Source organism: Danio rerio, chromosome 10, assembly GCF_049306965.1.
Source record: "Danio rerio strain Tuebingen ecotype United States chromosome 10, GRCz12tu, whole genome shotgun sequence".
In the NCBI taxonomy this organism is placed as follows: Eukaryota; Metazoa; Chordata; class Actinopteri; order Cypriniformes; family Danionidae; genus Danio; species Danio rerio.
In genome coordinates, this window is record NC_133185.1 from 39,385,001 (window position 1) to 39,402,309 (window position 17,309).

At 34.9% G+C, this 17,309-nt stretch overlaps 1 protein-coding gene across 11 annotated transcripts in view; it reads left to right on the forward strand.

Moving 5' to 3' along the window:
- Positions 1-17,309, forward strand: part of stard13a (StAR related lipid transfer domain containing 13a) — a 229,806-nt gene that overhangs the window by 203,928 nt on the left and 8,569 nt on the right. For all 11 annotated transcript variants that reach the window (XM_073915023.1, XM_073915024.1, XM_073915028.1 and 8 more), the window contains 7 exons: positions 1,591-1,761; positions 4,738-4,897; positions 9,826-10,024; positions 10,499-10,712; positions 15,105-15,219; positions 15,508-15,759; positions 16,889-17,106. In XM_073915023.1, coding sequence (XP_073771124.1) covers positions 1,591-1,761; positions 4,738-4,897; positions 9,826-10,024; positions 10,499-10,712; positions 15,105-15,219; positions 15,508-15,759; positions 16,889-17,106 — 1,329 coding nt within the window. The remainder of the gene's footprint in view (positions 1-1,590; positions 1,762-4,737; positions 4,898-9,825; positions 10,025-10,498; positions 10,713-15,104; positions 15,220-15,507; positions 15,760-16,888; positions 17,107-17,309) is intronic.

The following is a 17,309-nucleotide window of genomic DNA, read 5'->3' on the forward strand; positions in this document are numbered from 1 at the left end:
TTACTGACTACTACTGGAAAATTTTAATCTGTTTACATTACTAATTACTTAAAGAAAAATGTAATCAGATAACTAATTACTTTACTTTGAAGTTACTTTTGAAACATAAAATATACCTATAAAAATACAAAATAAGCTGCAGCTCTTTCAGTAATCTAATATTCACTGAAAACATTCAAATGAGTTGATCACAGCAGCTTGACATATATAAAAGACTTAAAGACCAAAACTTAAAAATCTTTCATCATGCACTTCTTCCATAGCTGTTTTTTTTTTCACACAAATGAAGAACTGGATACCTGTAATCATTGACATTCATAGTATCAGGGCCGTGCAGAGACTTTTCGAGGGGCAAGTGCTCAAAGTGAAGACCAGGGGGAGGTGGTGAGTGATTTCGAAGTGAATAAACGGGTAAGGGGTTTGTTACGCCAAATAACGAACTTTCTCTCGCAAAAGACGCGATATGTGAACAGCTCCAAAAGTAGCTATTCATCTTTTTAACATTTAGAAGATACCTTTACACCCGATCCTGCACAAATTTGATTTAGCCTGTTTAGGACAGCAGTGTTTTTGTGCGCCCTTGATGAGGAGTAGAACCATAGAATGCTTTCTATTAAAGTGCTTGAACAAGCTGCTGGTCAAGTTAAAAGACTGGATATAGACTGCATTTCACAGCAATACTATTGCTGTAACACTCGAAGAAATCAAAGTAATGTCTGTATTTCCACTTGAAAACTTTTTTTCTTTTTGCAAAAAATAAAACAAAATGTTTTTTCTTTGTCAAGAAAATGCTTCTTGATTCGAATGTTTTGATATTTTGACTAGAAACAAGGCAAAAACTTCCAAGTAAAAAGATGATTTTTTGCAGTGCAGAGGACGTAATGTAATGTGTATTTATATAGCGCATTTGTTGTATATGGCCATATACCCAAAGCGATTCACAATCAGGAGGGGGGTCTCTTTGCACCACCACCAATGTGCAGCATCCACTTTGATGACGCGAGAGCAGTCACAGGACAACGGCGCCAGTGCACTCACCACACACCAGCTATTGGTGGAGTGAAGAGACAGTGATAGAGCCAATTCGGTGAATGGGGATGATCGGGAGCCCATAATTGTAACGGCCGATAGAGGGACTTTGGCCAGGACAGCGGGGATTGTTTAATTATTCAGATTGTGATTGTTCATTTAAAAATATAAAAAATTCTGTTATCTTTTCTTCACCATCTACTCTTTCAAAACCCGTATTCGTTTATTTCTTCTGCTGAACACAGAAGAGTATATTGACAAATATTGGTACCCCAGACATAGTAGGACAGTTTTCCTACTATGAAAGTCAGTGGGCTCTGTCAGCTGCTTGCTTACCAGCATTTTTCAAATTATCAAGTTTTGTGTTCAACAGAAGAAAGAAATACTTTTATATTGGGTGAACTAAATCTCACATAAGCCATAAACCTTCACACAGCTTCTAATATACAAGTGATGTATGCACCTAATTTTGTGCATTTACTGTTTATGAGATTTTTAAGAAGTCATGATGATGAATAATTGGATTTTTATTCATATTCTTGCTTTTGTTACCTTTTACAGGCTTAGATGGCCGAGCTTCAGGATGTCAAACCTGCTCAGCCAATCCGGAATCTCGCTACAAATATCTAGCCAATCGGTGGGCCAGCTTAGCCTGCTGCAGAAGTTCTCTTTATTGCGCCTCACTGCGATCATGGAGAAATACTCCATGTCTAACAAACATGGATGGACTTGGTGAGTTACCTCCAAAATACATTTTTAAATATTTGCTTTAATCCAACGTAGAATTGCTTTGCTTGTTCAGTTAATGTAAAACCGTGCAGTAAGAAAAAGCATGATTCTGATCTATGCAAAATTTGCCATCAAGATGTCAGAATTATGACATATAATATCAGATCTCAGTCATATGGCCAAAAATAAATGCTAAATTTACAGTATCTTACAAATAAACTTGAAATGTTCACACATTATGTCTAAATTTGAGTGTATTGGACCTGGAAAGTGCTTGAAAGGTCTTTGAAAATTTTTTTTAACTGTATGAGAGAAAGACTAATGCAATTGTCTTTGGACCATTGGCTGTCTCTGCCAGCTTGAATCAAATGATGGGCAGTTTATCTGATTATTTAAAGAATGTTAAACTCTAGTTGAAATTTTGTAGGTTGTTATTTATTTTTGCAATATTTTGCTTGAATTTAATTGTGTTATCTTTCAATGTCTAAATATGATTGGTGACTAAAATATTAGTTTAATAAATATATCTGCTTAATAAATCTGTTTTGTTTAAATGCACCAAAATACATTGACTGTATTCACTGAGAAATGGATAAAAATATTCATTTTTACAATGGGGTGTACTCAATTATGCTGAGCACTGTATAGCTTCACTTTTGGACTACTGCAACTCACTTTATATAGGTATTGGTCAATCCTATGTAAATCGCCTACAAGTGGTCCAAAAAGCAGCTGCTAGACTTCAATAATAAAAAATTGGAGAAATTCAAGAAATAAACAGTAATTTAATGTCCTGCTACATATGTTATTCGTTATTTAATATAACCACAATTTATATCATTATAATGATAATCGTGTTTATATAAACACTATAAATGAGGACTTCTCTCCTCCTCAATCCCCGGGTCTGAATGCAGACACAGTGGAAAGCAGTGAAGCAGCTCTCTTGTCCTGTCTATTCCACCCACATGCCTTGCCGGTAATCTGGAGGATTTTAAACATAGGTGAACACAGCAGCACCAGATAGGCGATGTGTAAATAGGAACGAACCCAACTGATAAAAGACAGTACACCATTCTTCAATTCCCGTACAGCTCTCCCAACAAAAATGCTTTGCTGTATCAACCCTGACAGCATTGTGGGGAAAAACATGCAACAAACCCCCTGGATCATAGAAAAAAACACATACTACCCTTCATAAACGGTAGATACTGCATGCCGTATACAGAGTCTGTAGACGCAGTCTTAACCAGTCATTGGATCTCACAGCTTGGCAGGTCTGCTTTGCTTTCGGAAAGCACATGCAGTCATGAATAATTAAGAAGCAGGCACTTCTCAAAGGATAAGAAAACTCCACTATGTATAATAATGAGAAATCGACTCGTCATCACTCTACTAGCACATTCGCACTACATCACCAATTTTGATCCCACCCCAAAAAAGTATTTTAAACCCAGAAGATGAAATTAGCTGACAAAAGCTCAAAATTATCCAGTTTTACCCACAATTAAAGCTGACAGGTGTTAACAGCTTCTCTTAACTGATGCACAAATCAGTTAAATCTAAAAAAAAAAAAAAAAAAAGTACTCAAGGGTTTCTTGAACCTTTAAGGTTTTAAATAGTCTGGCACCTTATCTGTCTGAACTTGTGACTTTTAACATATCTGCTAGATCAGTGGTTCTCAAACATTTTTCATCAAGTACCACCTCAGAAAAAACTTGTCTCTCCAAGTACCACCAACATGAGCAGTATTGAAATACAGTAGCGCAGTAGGCCCAGTAAAGCAGCTACAACTCTGCACAGTTAAAAAACGTGGCAGATTACATCAGAAATATAGGTTATATGTCATATATGACATATTATATACATCATTTTTGATCAATTTTGAAATGTGTGTAGCATGTACATGACATATTTCATTCCTCCGCGTACCACTAGAAGGAAGCCTGCGTACCACTAGTGGTACACGTACCACACTTTGAGAACCACTGTGCTAGATGTTTAAGGTCATCAAGTCAGAAATTGTTAAAAGTTCCTAAATTAAAGTTGAAGAAAAAGGGAGACTGGGCCTTTTCCATTGGGCCCAAAATTGTGGAACAGTCTACCTCTCTCTATTCGAATAATCTCTTCTGAATCTGTGTTCAAGGGGAAACTAAAACTTCACCATTAGGAGAAAAGACTTTTAATACCCGAGTTATCTGACTTGCTGATTTCTGTTTCATGTTGTATGTATTGCATGATGTCCTTTTGGTCTCATCTGATCATTTTTAACAAATGTGTACAGCACAATGGTCAACAATCGTTGCTATATTGCACTTTGTAAATAAATTAAGTCTAAGTGTGAAAAAGATACTTATTTTAACTATTTATTTATTTTTTATTTTTTAATTATGCCAACCTGGTGCTCAAAAAACCTTTCTTTATATTAAACTGTTTTTTGGCATCATGGTGGGGCAATCGCTTCACAGCAAGAAGGTCGCTGGTTCGAGCCCTGGCTGGGTCAGTTGGCTTTTCTGTGTGGAGTTTGCATGTTTTCACCGTGCTCGTGTGGGTGTTCTCTGAGTAAACAGTTTTTTACTCCTTAATATTTTTTTTGTACATTCTGTGATTTCTTTGATTAAGAAAGTTTAAACAGAACAGTCTTTAAATAGTCATCATTACATAAATAGACGTCTTTAATGTCATTTTTGATCAGTTAAATGCATCACACTTATTCAGATGTAGTTTTCAAGGGATTTCTGAAGCAATAAGATGAGTCAGTCCTGGAAAGTCCCCGTGGGAGGCGATTGGGAGTTTTATTTGCTCTTATTGAATAACATTGATCAAAGAATCTCCTCGGTCAAGCAAGGTTATGAAATAATCTCATCTTATGATCGAAATAATACTTCTGCCATCCAGCTCTGTGCATTCTTCCAGTTACACTCCATCCTGTATTATACAATTATGATTATAAACTAATCTCCTCGTTTGTGTTCTTAGGTCAGTGCCAAAATTCATGAAGAGAATAAAGGGACCAGACTACAAGGATAAGACTGTTTTTGGCGTTCCTCTGATCGTACATGTCCAGCGGTATGGACATCCTCTGCCCATGTGCTTACAGCTCGCCCTGCGCTTTTTGAGAAGCCAGTGTTTAGACCAGGTACACGGTTTCATTCACATTTCACTGATTACAAGATTTAGTTTTTGTGTGGAGTCACTGCTTCACTCATAAAGACTGCATAGTGTTGGATTTCTGCCCTGTATGTTGATCTCTTAATAAGATCAAGCAAAAAAAAAAAAAGGTCTGTTGTTCATTGTTGATAGTGTAGTGATGTATGAAGCAGCATTCACACTATAAGGTCACTTTCAAACTATGCAGATTATGGGATGCCAACAATTGTTTGCCCTTGTATTAAGGGCAGGGCCAGACTTAGTGATTTGCGGGCCCGAAGCAATTCCAGATATGGGGCCCTTGCATTTAAACTCAAAACACGTTTTTTCTAGATTTTTTTCTCTGTAGATTCGTTTTTTTTTTTTTAAATAAACAGCATGTAAAAAATATATTTTAGGTGGAAGCTTTTTCTTCTTAATGTAAAATTAAATACAATAAATTCACAAATGAAAAAAAAAACAAGTTCACAAACTAACCATATGTACAGTTTATTAGCCGTATTTGTGATTAGATTTTAATATCTGTATGTGCATTACGAAAGGAACGTTCCACTTTTCATGGGGGCCCTGGTTTTTTAAAAGAAGTAATAACTTTAAAATCCTAATGGTTTTAGACAAATTTTACAACATATGACAGAAAATTTACAAAAGAGCCATATGATTAATTTAGGCAATTCTTGGCACTGGTTGGGGGCCCCTAATTCCCTGGGGTCCTTAGCGGCTGTTTACCTTGCTTACTAGTTAAGTCTGTCCCTGATTAAGGGAACTTTGATTAAAAACAATGAACAAACTATGGTGACATCATTATAATCTAATTTTATAAAGGTTTGTTGTGGCTGGTAAACTACTACTGGTCAACTGTAATGGTAATGTGATGGACGCTGGACAACAGAGGTGCGGATCCAAAGCAGGGTTTATTCATGAATGGTCAGGCAGGCAACGCTTAACAGGGTCAAACAGATGTATAGAGGCAATCTAGAGTCGTGGTCATTACAGTTTTTCCTCAGTCGCTTTGGTGCATTTCTCACAACACTATTTAGATTTGCACAAGAGGTCATGCATTTCTCAAAACAATTAGTCATTTGTGCACATCCTAGTAACAGTTTCTCTTCCTTTCAGCAAATTGTAAATGCTTTTGGACATGCATTAATTGCTTTCATACAACTCTCTGCTGTTTATAACATTATCACTTGCTTCTGTCATGTTAGTCAAAATTAACTAAACTTGTAAATGCCAAATAGTCATTCCATATAAAACTACAGTTTTTCTCGATTGCTTGGATGCAGTTGTCAACTGAAACTCCACATTTTCAAAACAGTTAACACACAGGCCTAAACTGCGGCACTCATGGTCAAAATGACACATTTTGCTTGCAAAAGGCACATATCATGTCAAAACATTTAACATATGCAACAAAAGCTAGTTTTACCTTCAAACAACACAACTTGCAAACAAGTATATGAGCTCTTTCAATTAATCATTACACAATGCACAACACAATACAAAATACAGAACTCAAAATGCACCACCATTGTTTGCCATTGTAGCTTATAGCCAATAGCATTTGTTGTCTCTATTTGGGCTGTCAAATTCGCCTTTTTGCAAAGAATTGGATCAAGAATAAGATGTGCTTTGATTGAATATATATTGAATTCATGACATTTTTCAAACTGTGGCTGAAAACTGAAATACTGTATATAAACAAAACAGACAAAAGTAATAAAATACTGTAAATATTAGAGAAAACACATGTAAACTAATATACAGTCAAATCTATTGGGAGTATAGGACATAGCCATATTGACCTCCTCCATCAATGCTGGCACAGAACAACACAGAGCTTCCATCGTTTTTATAAGATTTGCAGACTGATTGCTAATTGAAGATTTGTGTGAAGAAGTGTCAAACCGGTGCTTCAGTGATTTCATACTGATGTTGGTAGTTTCTAATGGTTAGGAATAGATGGATTCTGTTTGGTTACCAAAACTAAAACAATGGAGTTTGGACTGCTTGAATGACATCTGTGTTAACTGTTTGGAAAAATGGTGGGGAAAATGTGTCAACCCAATGAGAAAAGGTTTACACATTTGCAAGACCGGTCCTCTGCTCTGCAGGGATAGTGATAATGAAAATGAAGAGGAACCTAGTTTCTTTAACCAGGTCAAAGCAAACAAGAAAAACTGTAATAGTCCTCATTTTATTACTTGAGTCATTACATACAAAAATGTTGAACTAGTTGTCAAAGTCTTGCAAGCTAATTTTATAAAAAAAAAATTAAATCTTTATTTTACTGAAAATGTCTTCTAAATTGAACAGTTTCATGAATGATTTACAGACCTGTGTGTGTATGTATGTTGGTTCAGTTCCAATATGTTCTGCAGTATTGTTTACAGTTGTGCACAGTTCAACCCAAAGAAAGTTTATGTTTGTCGTAAATAAGGGTGTGTTTATTCTTTTGCACAATGCTGTGAAAAAATTCAAATTGTAAAGAGCAAATGCAGATAAAATGTGAAACATACATATTCAGTGTCTTGTACTAGATACACTCAGTAAATGCAGTGATGTCTAACTTTACTGTAGTTTTTAATTGGCTGTGCTAATAGTATATAGTACTATCTTGAGCATTTTCATGAAGTTTTACCAATATCTGACTTTTTTGCATTGAAAAAATGTAGAGAGTAAACTGTGATAATGAAAACATGACTAAGCCATTTGACTATCTTGTTCATAAACAATGGTGTCAGGACTTTTCATTTTGATGATACTGACTTTTTGATTGACATGAATACTTGCTTTTGAGGAATGAACTATCCATTTTGAGCATGTGACGCGCTTTTGCAGGTTATCAGCTAAGTTTTGCAGTTTGTACTAATTGTTTTGAGAAATGCATGAACTGTTGTGCAGAAATGCACAGGTGTTGTATGAATCGCACCAAAGCGACTGAGAAAAACTGTAAACAGGCGAATGGTCAGTACAGGCAAGCAACGAAAACAAACAGAGCAAAGCAAGGGTCAAACACTGCAAGGCAAAGAAAACATGTTGTAATGTCACAAAACACATCTCAGCCACTGGTGTGTGCGTCGGTGCTGCTTTTAAAGTCAAAATAATCAGCTCATAACGATCCTCCGGCTGTGTGTGTGTGTAATCAAAGTGAAACAGGTACAGGTGTGAGTGTGTGGTGCGTGACAGGGTTTGTAGTTCTTTTGATGGCAGATTTGTAGTTCTCCAGCGATATGTATGGACTAGATTGCTGATGATTGTGACAGTAATTATGTTAACTGTCGAGTCAGTTTGTGTCAATAAACTAGCTGAAATATCCAAACTAATCCAGCGGATCTTGCATTAAAGGGTTTCTAAATTGTTATGGTATGTTAAGCTCAAACATTTAAATCAGTTCACATGTGAATGCGTATTGATGATTATTACTTTTCATTTATTAAGAAAATGGTGTCACTGTTTCATTGTGTGATTCTGCATGTCAAATAACATGACAAACGAAGCACTTATGGAATAATTTTAGCTAAGACTGTCATTCTAAAACTATGGAAATCAGATACTGTTCCACAATTTAAGACATGGTTAACTTATCTCACTCAAATATTGCACATGGAAAGAGTCCGGTATGGAGGTATTGGTAACCTTTATAGGTTTTACAATATATGGCATGGCAACCATTAGACCCGTATAATGCAGCAGTGCAAATGATTGATGAATGATTTTCATTGAAATTTAAATGCCCTGATTGTTTTTAATTATAATTTAATTTTTATTATTTTATTTTATTTACATTTTTATTATTGACATTATTTTCTTTGCATTATTATGCTTATTTCATGATTTTTCTTTTTATTGTAGTTGTTCTGTTAAATATTGAAAAATGTAGAATTAATAAAACACTTGTTAAAAAAAGTAGCATGACAAATAGTTTTTCAGCTAACAAATACAGTATATATATATATATATATCACATATATAATTGTCATATGTTGACACAAATCCACATTTGTTATACACACTCACAAAAAAAATCCAATTTTAAAAAACATCAAATGAAGAATAGAAATAATTACAACACTTTGATTCCATGATTGTTTTCTCAGAACTGTCATTTTGTGCATTTATTTAGTTATTAAGAAGTACAGCGCATATTTACAAGCAACACTTTTTGGGATGTTCACTAGCAAAATACCATTTCAAGCTCTTTTAAAAAAAAAAAAAATTCTTACCAAAAATGACTTCCTAATAAATGTATCAGAGCCTTAAATTATTAGTTCACCCAAAAATTACAATTCTGTTTTTCACCCTCATATTGTTCCCGAGACCTTTGCTCATCTTTAGAGCACAAATTAAAATATTTTAGATGAAATCCAAGAGCTCAAAGTCCAGAAAATGATCAAAAAACATTGTCAAAACACTCCATGTGACTACAGTTGTCTGACTATAATCATACGAAGCTCCAAGAACTATTTTGTGCACCAAAAATCTGTAAAAATTGTTTTGTTAACCAATGTCTTCTCTTCCTTGTCAGGGTATGTGTTTACTCAGCAATGCAACACGTAAATGTCATATTTCCAGTAGCAAATGCACCCTAATCTAACGTGGAAGACAAAGTTTTTACTGTTTTATTGGCACAGAAATGTATTCTTGGGGCTTCGTATGATTACAGTTTAACCACTGAAGTCACATAGAATGCTTTGAACCTCTTGGCACCACTGCTGTCTACGTCTATTTCATATAAAATTCTAAATTTGTATTCCTAAGATGACTAAAAGTCTCAGAGGGCTGGAACGGCATGAGGATGAGTGATTAATAACAGAATTATTTTTTTTTAAGTGAACTAACCCTTTAAGTTTAAATTTTTGGGAAATTTTTCCAAGCAATTTTCTTAAAAATGTGTGTATGTTTTTCTCTTTACAGGTGGGACTTTTCCGTAAATCTGGTGTAAAGTCTCGTATCCAGGCTCTCAGGCAAATGTGTGAAACCTCCCCTGAAAATGTGAACTATGATGATCAGTCTGCGTATGACGTGGCGGACATGGTCAAACAGTTCTTCAGAGACTTACCTGAGCCACTTCTCACAAGCAAAATGGGCGAAACCTTCCTTCATATATACCAGTGTAAGAGCAGCTCCTGTGTTCAAAAAATATTACATAACCAAGGTGTCCATGGGGTCTTAAAAATCTTACATTTCATAAACAGCATTTTAGGCCTTAAAAAGTTTTAAATTCACTGAAATATGATCTTAATAGGGTCTTAAATCATTTTAAACAGCTCAATATTTTTGTCCATGTAAAGCTACTCAATCTGTACAACCAACAATCCATCTTAAAAAAAACTTTAACAAAAGTTACATTTATTAACTCTATTTACCAATTTGGTTAAATTGTCTTTGTAAAAATAACATTTGTTAATAAGCATGTGCTTGAATTTTAATGAAGCAAGTAAAAATATTAGAAAAAACCCTTAGCGTTTTGCCTTGTAAGTCTGAAATTTCATTCATAAAGCCCTTAAAAAGGATCACGGTTGGTAAAACCTACAGAAACCATGATAAAACACTTTCAGATCCCTAACATACTGGTTTGTCTACACAGATGTCCCTAAAGAGCAACGCTTACAAGCTGTGCAGGCAGCAATCATGCTGATGGCGGATGAAAACCGTGAGGTCCTGCAGACTCTGCTGTGCTTCCTAAATGATGTCACTTCCTCAGTTGAGGAGAACCAGATGACCCCGATGAACCTGGCCGTGTGCCTCGCTCCATCGCTTTTCCACCTCAACATCATGAAGAATGATAACCTGTCGCCCAGGTAACGGAGCTCTTTTTTTAGCTCATTCCAACCATGCTTGGAAACTAGTGCTTCATTTAAGGGGTCATGAAATGCCTATTTGTTTATTTGGCAATGTTCTCTGAAGTCCACTTATTATGTTATCAAGATACATCATTTTTTTTTAGAAGTAATAGGTTATTTTTTAACCCCTTCAAAAGAACAAACTCTTTGAAATGTTGTAATAGATAAGATTTTATCTTATATATAATAATTAAGATTTTTAAGTAATTGCCCATGATTGACTAAATGTTTTGCATATTTAAAAAAAAATGTTGATTTGATTTTAGGTCTGTGCAATATGAGGATATATGTTTGGAAAAAATAAAAAGTCTACAGTTTTATATTATGCTTTTTAACTTATTTTGTGGTGCCACAAAATTCATTGTTTATTTTCATACTTTTTCATGATCTATATAAACGCAATATTACATGACGTTACTGGAATGCAGACAGAAACAAAAGTACAATGTTTACGAATGAAACAAAAGTACAGTGTTTACAAATGAAACAATAAAAAAAGTACAATGTTTACAAATGAAACAATCAAACAAAAGTACAATAATTACGAATGAAACAAAAGTACAATGTTTACAAATGAAGCAATCTAACAAAGTACAATGTTTTCAAATAAAACAATTAAACAAAATATAATGTTTACAAATGAAACAATGAAACAAAAGTACAATCTTTAAATTTAGATTTTTATGTAGTGATATATTTTTTTATATGTTGGACCTGTAATCATTAATTTAAAAAGTGTTTTATATTTGATTAATATTGATTTTATTTCTTAACATTTTTATCCAAACATTTGCCCTGAAGTTAATATTATGAGAAATATGATTAAATATGAATGAGAACATTTCTGAGTAAAAAAGAAATAGTCCTTTATATATGGTCAATATATATAAACTATTAATTGATTGAATTTACAGAAATGTTACTATATCATGATATATATGTAACCCACCGGTCCTACTGCACCCAACTAGCTCTGAGCTGCGATCAAACCGGTGATTCTTTCCATGGGAGTTGGTTGCTCTAACAAGGAGGCCAAAGACTTTGACCTCTAGCGTCTGTCGTTAGAGAACCTTTTGAAATCAAAGGAGTGAGGTTTGCCTGCATAGCACTTCGCTAGCTGGCCTCAGTTACACTCACCCCCTTAAACCTCACTCCCATCCCAGATGAGCCCCCACATGTAACCTACCGGTCCTACTGCATCCAACCTGCTCTGAGCTGGGATCGAACTGGCGAATCTTTGTATGGGAGTCAGTTGTCTAGAGCACTTTTTGAGGTGAGAGGAGTGAGGTTTACCTGCATAACACTTTACTAGCTAACCTCCGTTACATATATCAGTGTCAGGGTATAGCATGGCATGAGATTTTTGCCATAAATCACCCATCGTTACTTTTCTTCTAAGATAAGGTGCCAAAGTGTTGGTGTAAATTTCTACATCTATGTTTGCCAGCCAACATTCCTATAGTCACTGATGGGTTGTTTGTAAATGAATCCTCAGTAAAATTAAGTAGAAAAAACCCAAGTTCTCAATAAAAATCAAGTTCATCCACTTTTTTATAACAAAAGAAAGTGCCAACCATAGATTAAAATCTATGTTGATCCTGGAACAACATTCCAATCAGCCAATCAGAATTAAGGCATACGTTTACCCTTTATGTTAAGTTTAGTCTTATGGGTTGGGTTATAGATTTATGCACTTCAATATGATTGTTATCCAACTATTATTTCCCTCTGATTTTGGGAATAATTGGGGTTGGGTTTGGGGTAGGGATTGGGTACATTTTAAAACAAAAATGATGTTCCAGGATCAACATAGATGTTAATCCAGGATCGCATCGTACTTGGCAAAATCATGATGTGCCAGAAGGAAGATGAAACATTCTACTTTTTAATTTGTTGTCATCAGAGCATCTTTATTATTTGGTTTCTATGTAAAAGTGTGTTTGCCTCTTCTTATTTACCTACTGAAGCACGATTCAGTAGGTGGAGCTTAACAGGAAGTGATGTAGTAGCGGGTGTTGATCTTTTTCAATGGAGGCAACATTGTCACGTAATAAAAAACCACATTTCCCAGCCTGTCATTTCACTTTTTCACTCATTTCTTAGATTAATAAGTTTTAAAAATGAATGGATGTTTTGTAGTACACTGACATCTTGTAATGAGACTTTAAAGTGTTTGAACTATAGGATTAAGCCTGTGCTTTGTCATTATGACTCCAGGGCCGTGAGGTATCGTGAGAAGGTGTGAAGTGTTTTATTAACTCAGTGTACAAACAACTCCCCCATCACTGTGTTCATTAGGGAGCTGGACATGCAGCAGACACGCTGCCCTGAGGGCTAGAGACAGGAGGAGGTGTGGAGAGCTTTTAATAAAGGGGGCTGTTTAGCTTTACCTCAGACATACACAGGCTGGCCGGAGGGCTGGAGGCATCACAGGAATCATCAGATGTTCTGTAGTTTGTGAATGTATAAAATGTGCATTGAGAGATTTTTCATTGGTTTGATCTCACAGAGTTTCTGTGTTTGTTTATAATGCACAAATCAAGTACTTAAGTAAAAGTGCTCCTTTTTATTTTACTTGAGTGAAAGTACTTGATTTTTATGTACTTAATTGTTAAAATTATTAGGCATTACTGACTGATGTTTATTTACCAATACGACAGTTAGGTCACAATGAAAATAATTTAATTCTGCAAACAAGTAAAAATATTCAAATATACCATGCAGTCTACTATTTATAATGATTTTTATATTTAAGTATTAAAATTAAAATAATAACTGATTAATGTTTATTTAGCATAACAACATTTAAGTATTGCTAATGATGCTAATAGGAGAGGCAGTGGCGCAGTAGGTAGTGCTGTCGCCTCATTGAAGAAGGTCACTGGGTCGCTGGTTCGAACCTAGGCTCAGTTGGCGTTTCTGTGTGGAGTTTGCATGTTCTCCCTGCCTTCGCGTGGGTTTCCTCCAGGTGCTCCGGTTTCCCCCACAGTCCAAAGACATGCGGTACAGGTGAATTAGGAAGGCTAAATTGTCTGTAGTGTATGAGTGTGTGTGTGAATGTGTGTGGATGTTTCCCAGAGATGGGTTGCGACCGGAAGGGCATCAGCTGCGTAAAAACTTGCTGGATAAGTTGGCGGTTCATTCCGCTGTGGCGACCCCGGATTAATAAAGGGACTAAGCCGACAAGAAAATGAATGAATGAATAATGATGCTAATAATTGTGCAAAAACATACCATACAATATAATATATAAAAATATGTTATTAAGAAAAAATATTTTATTAAGTTTGTAAATGTGTGTTGACTAACACAAAAAGCAGATGTTACATAGTGCAAAATCTGGCAGCATTTTAATGGATATGCTATATAACTAGAGATCAGCTCTGACTGGATTTGAGTGAATCATTATGTGAAAAATCTCTTTGACTGGATTATTTGATTGGGTGAATCATTACCTGAAGATTGGCTCTGATTGGATCAGTTGATTCAGTGAATCACTAATTGGAGATTCACTCTGACTGAATCATTTGAATCAGCGAGTTATCAATTTTAGATTTGCGGTGCATTCAAAAAAAAAAAAACGTATCTACAAACCCTTCCAAATTGAGGTACTTGAAACTGGCCTCTTTAAAGGGGCCTTTGGAATGAAGAGTTTTGAAGGTTACAATTTTTGAACATTTCAAGCCATCATCATTCAAGCAAAAAAGTTGTTTGATGTCACACATTGTGTTCAATTTGGAAGGGCTCATTCCTATTGCATGTTCTAATATTTTCAAGGAGATCTTTCATAATGATGAGTCCTTCCAAATGGAACCCAGTGTTGCTCTGACTGGATCATTTGAATCTTTGAAACGTTAACTGGATTCTCTCTCTGAGCTGATCATTTGAATCAGTGAATTGTACACAGGGGATTGACTCTGACTTGATCATTTGATTCAGTGAATCATTAACTGAATACTGGATCTGAGCAGATCATTTGAATCAGTGAGTTGTTGTTTTTTTATGTAAATTAGTAGAGAATTTGATCATTTGAATCAGTGAATTATTCACTGGAGATTGACTCTGACTTGATCATTTGAGGCAGTGAATTGTTGACTGGAGACTTTCCAGCTTGTTCAGCATTATCATGTCTCAAAATGATTGACAGTTTCTCCAGTTCAAGATTACCATGAACTACATGTTTGTTTGTTTTTAATGAAATGTAGAGCAGTATAAATATTACGTTTTGGTATGCAATTCTAAAACAAAATACTCAATACTCAAAGTACAGATTGCTGGAAAAATATTGGTACTGTATTAAAGTAAAAAAAAGATGAAGATCATGTCCATAATGCCCTCTAATGTTTTCAGGTCTATTCAAAGGAAGTATGCCACTGGGCGGCCAGACCAAAAGGACCTGAATGAGAACCTTGCAGCCACTCAGGGTCTAGCGCACATGATTGCTGAGTGTAATCACCTGTTTGAGGTATGAGACACATGTTCTGTTTGCAATAAGATCTGCATGCCATGAGAAATTTGTGATTTTATGCAAGAGCCTGCACTGAAAAAAATCATTCATTGGATTCACAATTTGTTTTAAGTTAAGGGTTTGCAAACAATTTACATGGGCTGAATTTGAACATGCAAATTAAGTCGAACATTACTAAAATCAATTTGTTTGTCACAGTGCCTGATTAATAAAGGGACTAAGCCGAAAAGAAATTGAATGAATAAATGAATGAATGATGAATGAATGAATTGTGGGTTTGTGCAGATTCCTCAGGAGATGGTGTCTCAGTCCAGGAACTCATACATGGAGGCTGAGCTGCTGGCGCCCTCTATAGACGAGCTGTGTAAAAAACAGCCTCAGCTGGACGAGGAGGAGGAGGAAGAAGAAGAAGAGGAAGGCACGTGTCGCTCTTTTCTGGACAGCCTGATTCAGAATCTGATGAGGGAGAGCAAAGACAAGACCAAAGGCTGGGTGACCCGATCAAACATCGACAACGCTGAGCTCTCTTTTAAAAAGGTCAGAAGAAATATTATATACTGAAGTTAAATACTTTTGTTTTGTTTTCGTTTGAATGCTTACTTTATAGTAATATATAGTGTTACATAAAATTATACTACACATAAAAAACTACACATAATTTGTGTCATATGGATTATATAATTTAAATGCTTATTTAACTATTTTAATAATAATCTTAAATGTTAACATTTATTCATTAAACTCTTGTAAATATGGAAGAAAATGTTTTTAAACATTTTCTTTATAATAATATCAAGTGTTAGTTTAATAAAACTATACTACATTGTTAAACACTTTCATTCATTCATTCATTCTATATTATAACAATGTCCTGTATTGTCCATTATTTGCTATAATAATAATAATAATTATAATTTTTTTTTAACATTATTGTTATCATCATTGTATTATTATTATTATTAGTAGTAGTAGTAACATACAACATTTAAACATTTGATTTATTCATTTATGTTATATGGAATAATGTTTTTTAAAAATATTTAGTTCCTTAAAAGTAGTTCCATAAAATTTTACTCCACATTTAAACACTTCATTCATTCATTCATTCATTCATTCACTCACTCTATAATATACAAATTCAAAACAAAATCCTGAAATATCCAGCTATAGTAATAATAATAATAATAATAATTATTATTATTATTATTGATGTTATCATAATTATTAGTAGTAGTAGTAGTATTAGTAGTCACATAAAAAAATATTTGAATATTTGAAATATTTTCATTTTAATAATTTTAATTTAGTTTCAAAAATGTTAATATCAATTAGTTCCATAAAATGCTTTCATACATTCATTCATTCATTCATTCATTTATTCATTCATTCATTCAATTATTTATTCATGTTATATGGAATATACAGTATATTATAATAATGTCCAGTAGCAAAATCCAGTAATATCTAGCATTAGCTATAATAATAAAAATTATGTTTATTAATAGTAGTAGTAGTAGTAGTTGTTGTTATAATTATAATGATATTAATATTAATATTAATACTAGTAATGTGAAAAAGTGATTTCGATCAGCTCTGACACTTCTGCCCAATAAAAGTCCACCAGCCCCTGCAGTAAATGAGCCTGAGTGCAGTGTGTTGTCCTCAGGTTGGAGACGGGACGCCGTTGAGGCGCTGGAGAGTGTCTGCCGAGGTGGAGGCTCCTCCGTCAGTGGTGCTGAACCGGATTCTGAGAGAGCGCCACCTGTGGGACACTGACCTGCTGCAGTGGAAGCTTCTGGAGACTCTGGACAAGCAGACTGAGGTTTATCAGTATGAGCTGAAGAGCATGGCTCCGCATCCCAGCAGAGACTTTGTGGTGCTTAGGTCAGTGCAAACTACCTTTACAATTTCTCAATCAACTCAATCAGCTGCTCTGCAGAATTAGACCCCGTTTACACTAATGCGTTTTCGTTTTAAAACGCATAAGTTTTGCTACGGTTACACCATCCGTCCACATTACGCCGGAGTTTTCGAGCGCCGAAAACGGAGCGTTTCGAAAACGCTGGAGAGGCCGTTATTAATTATAA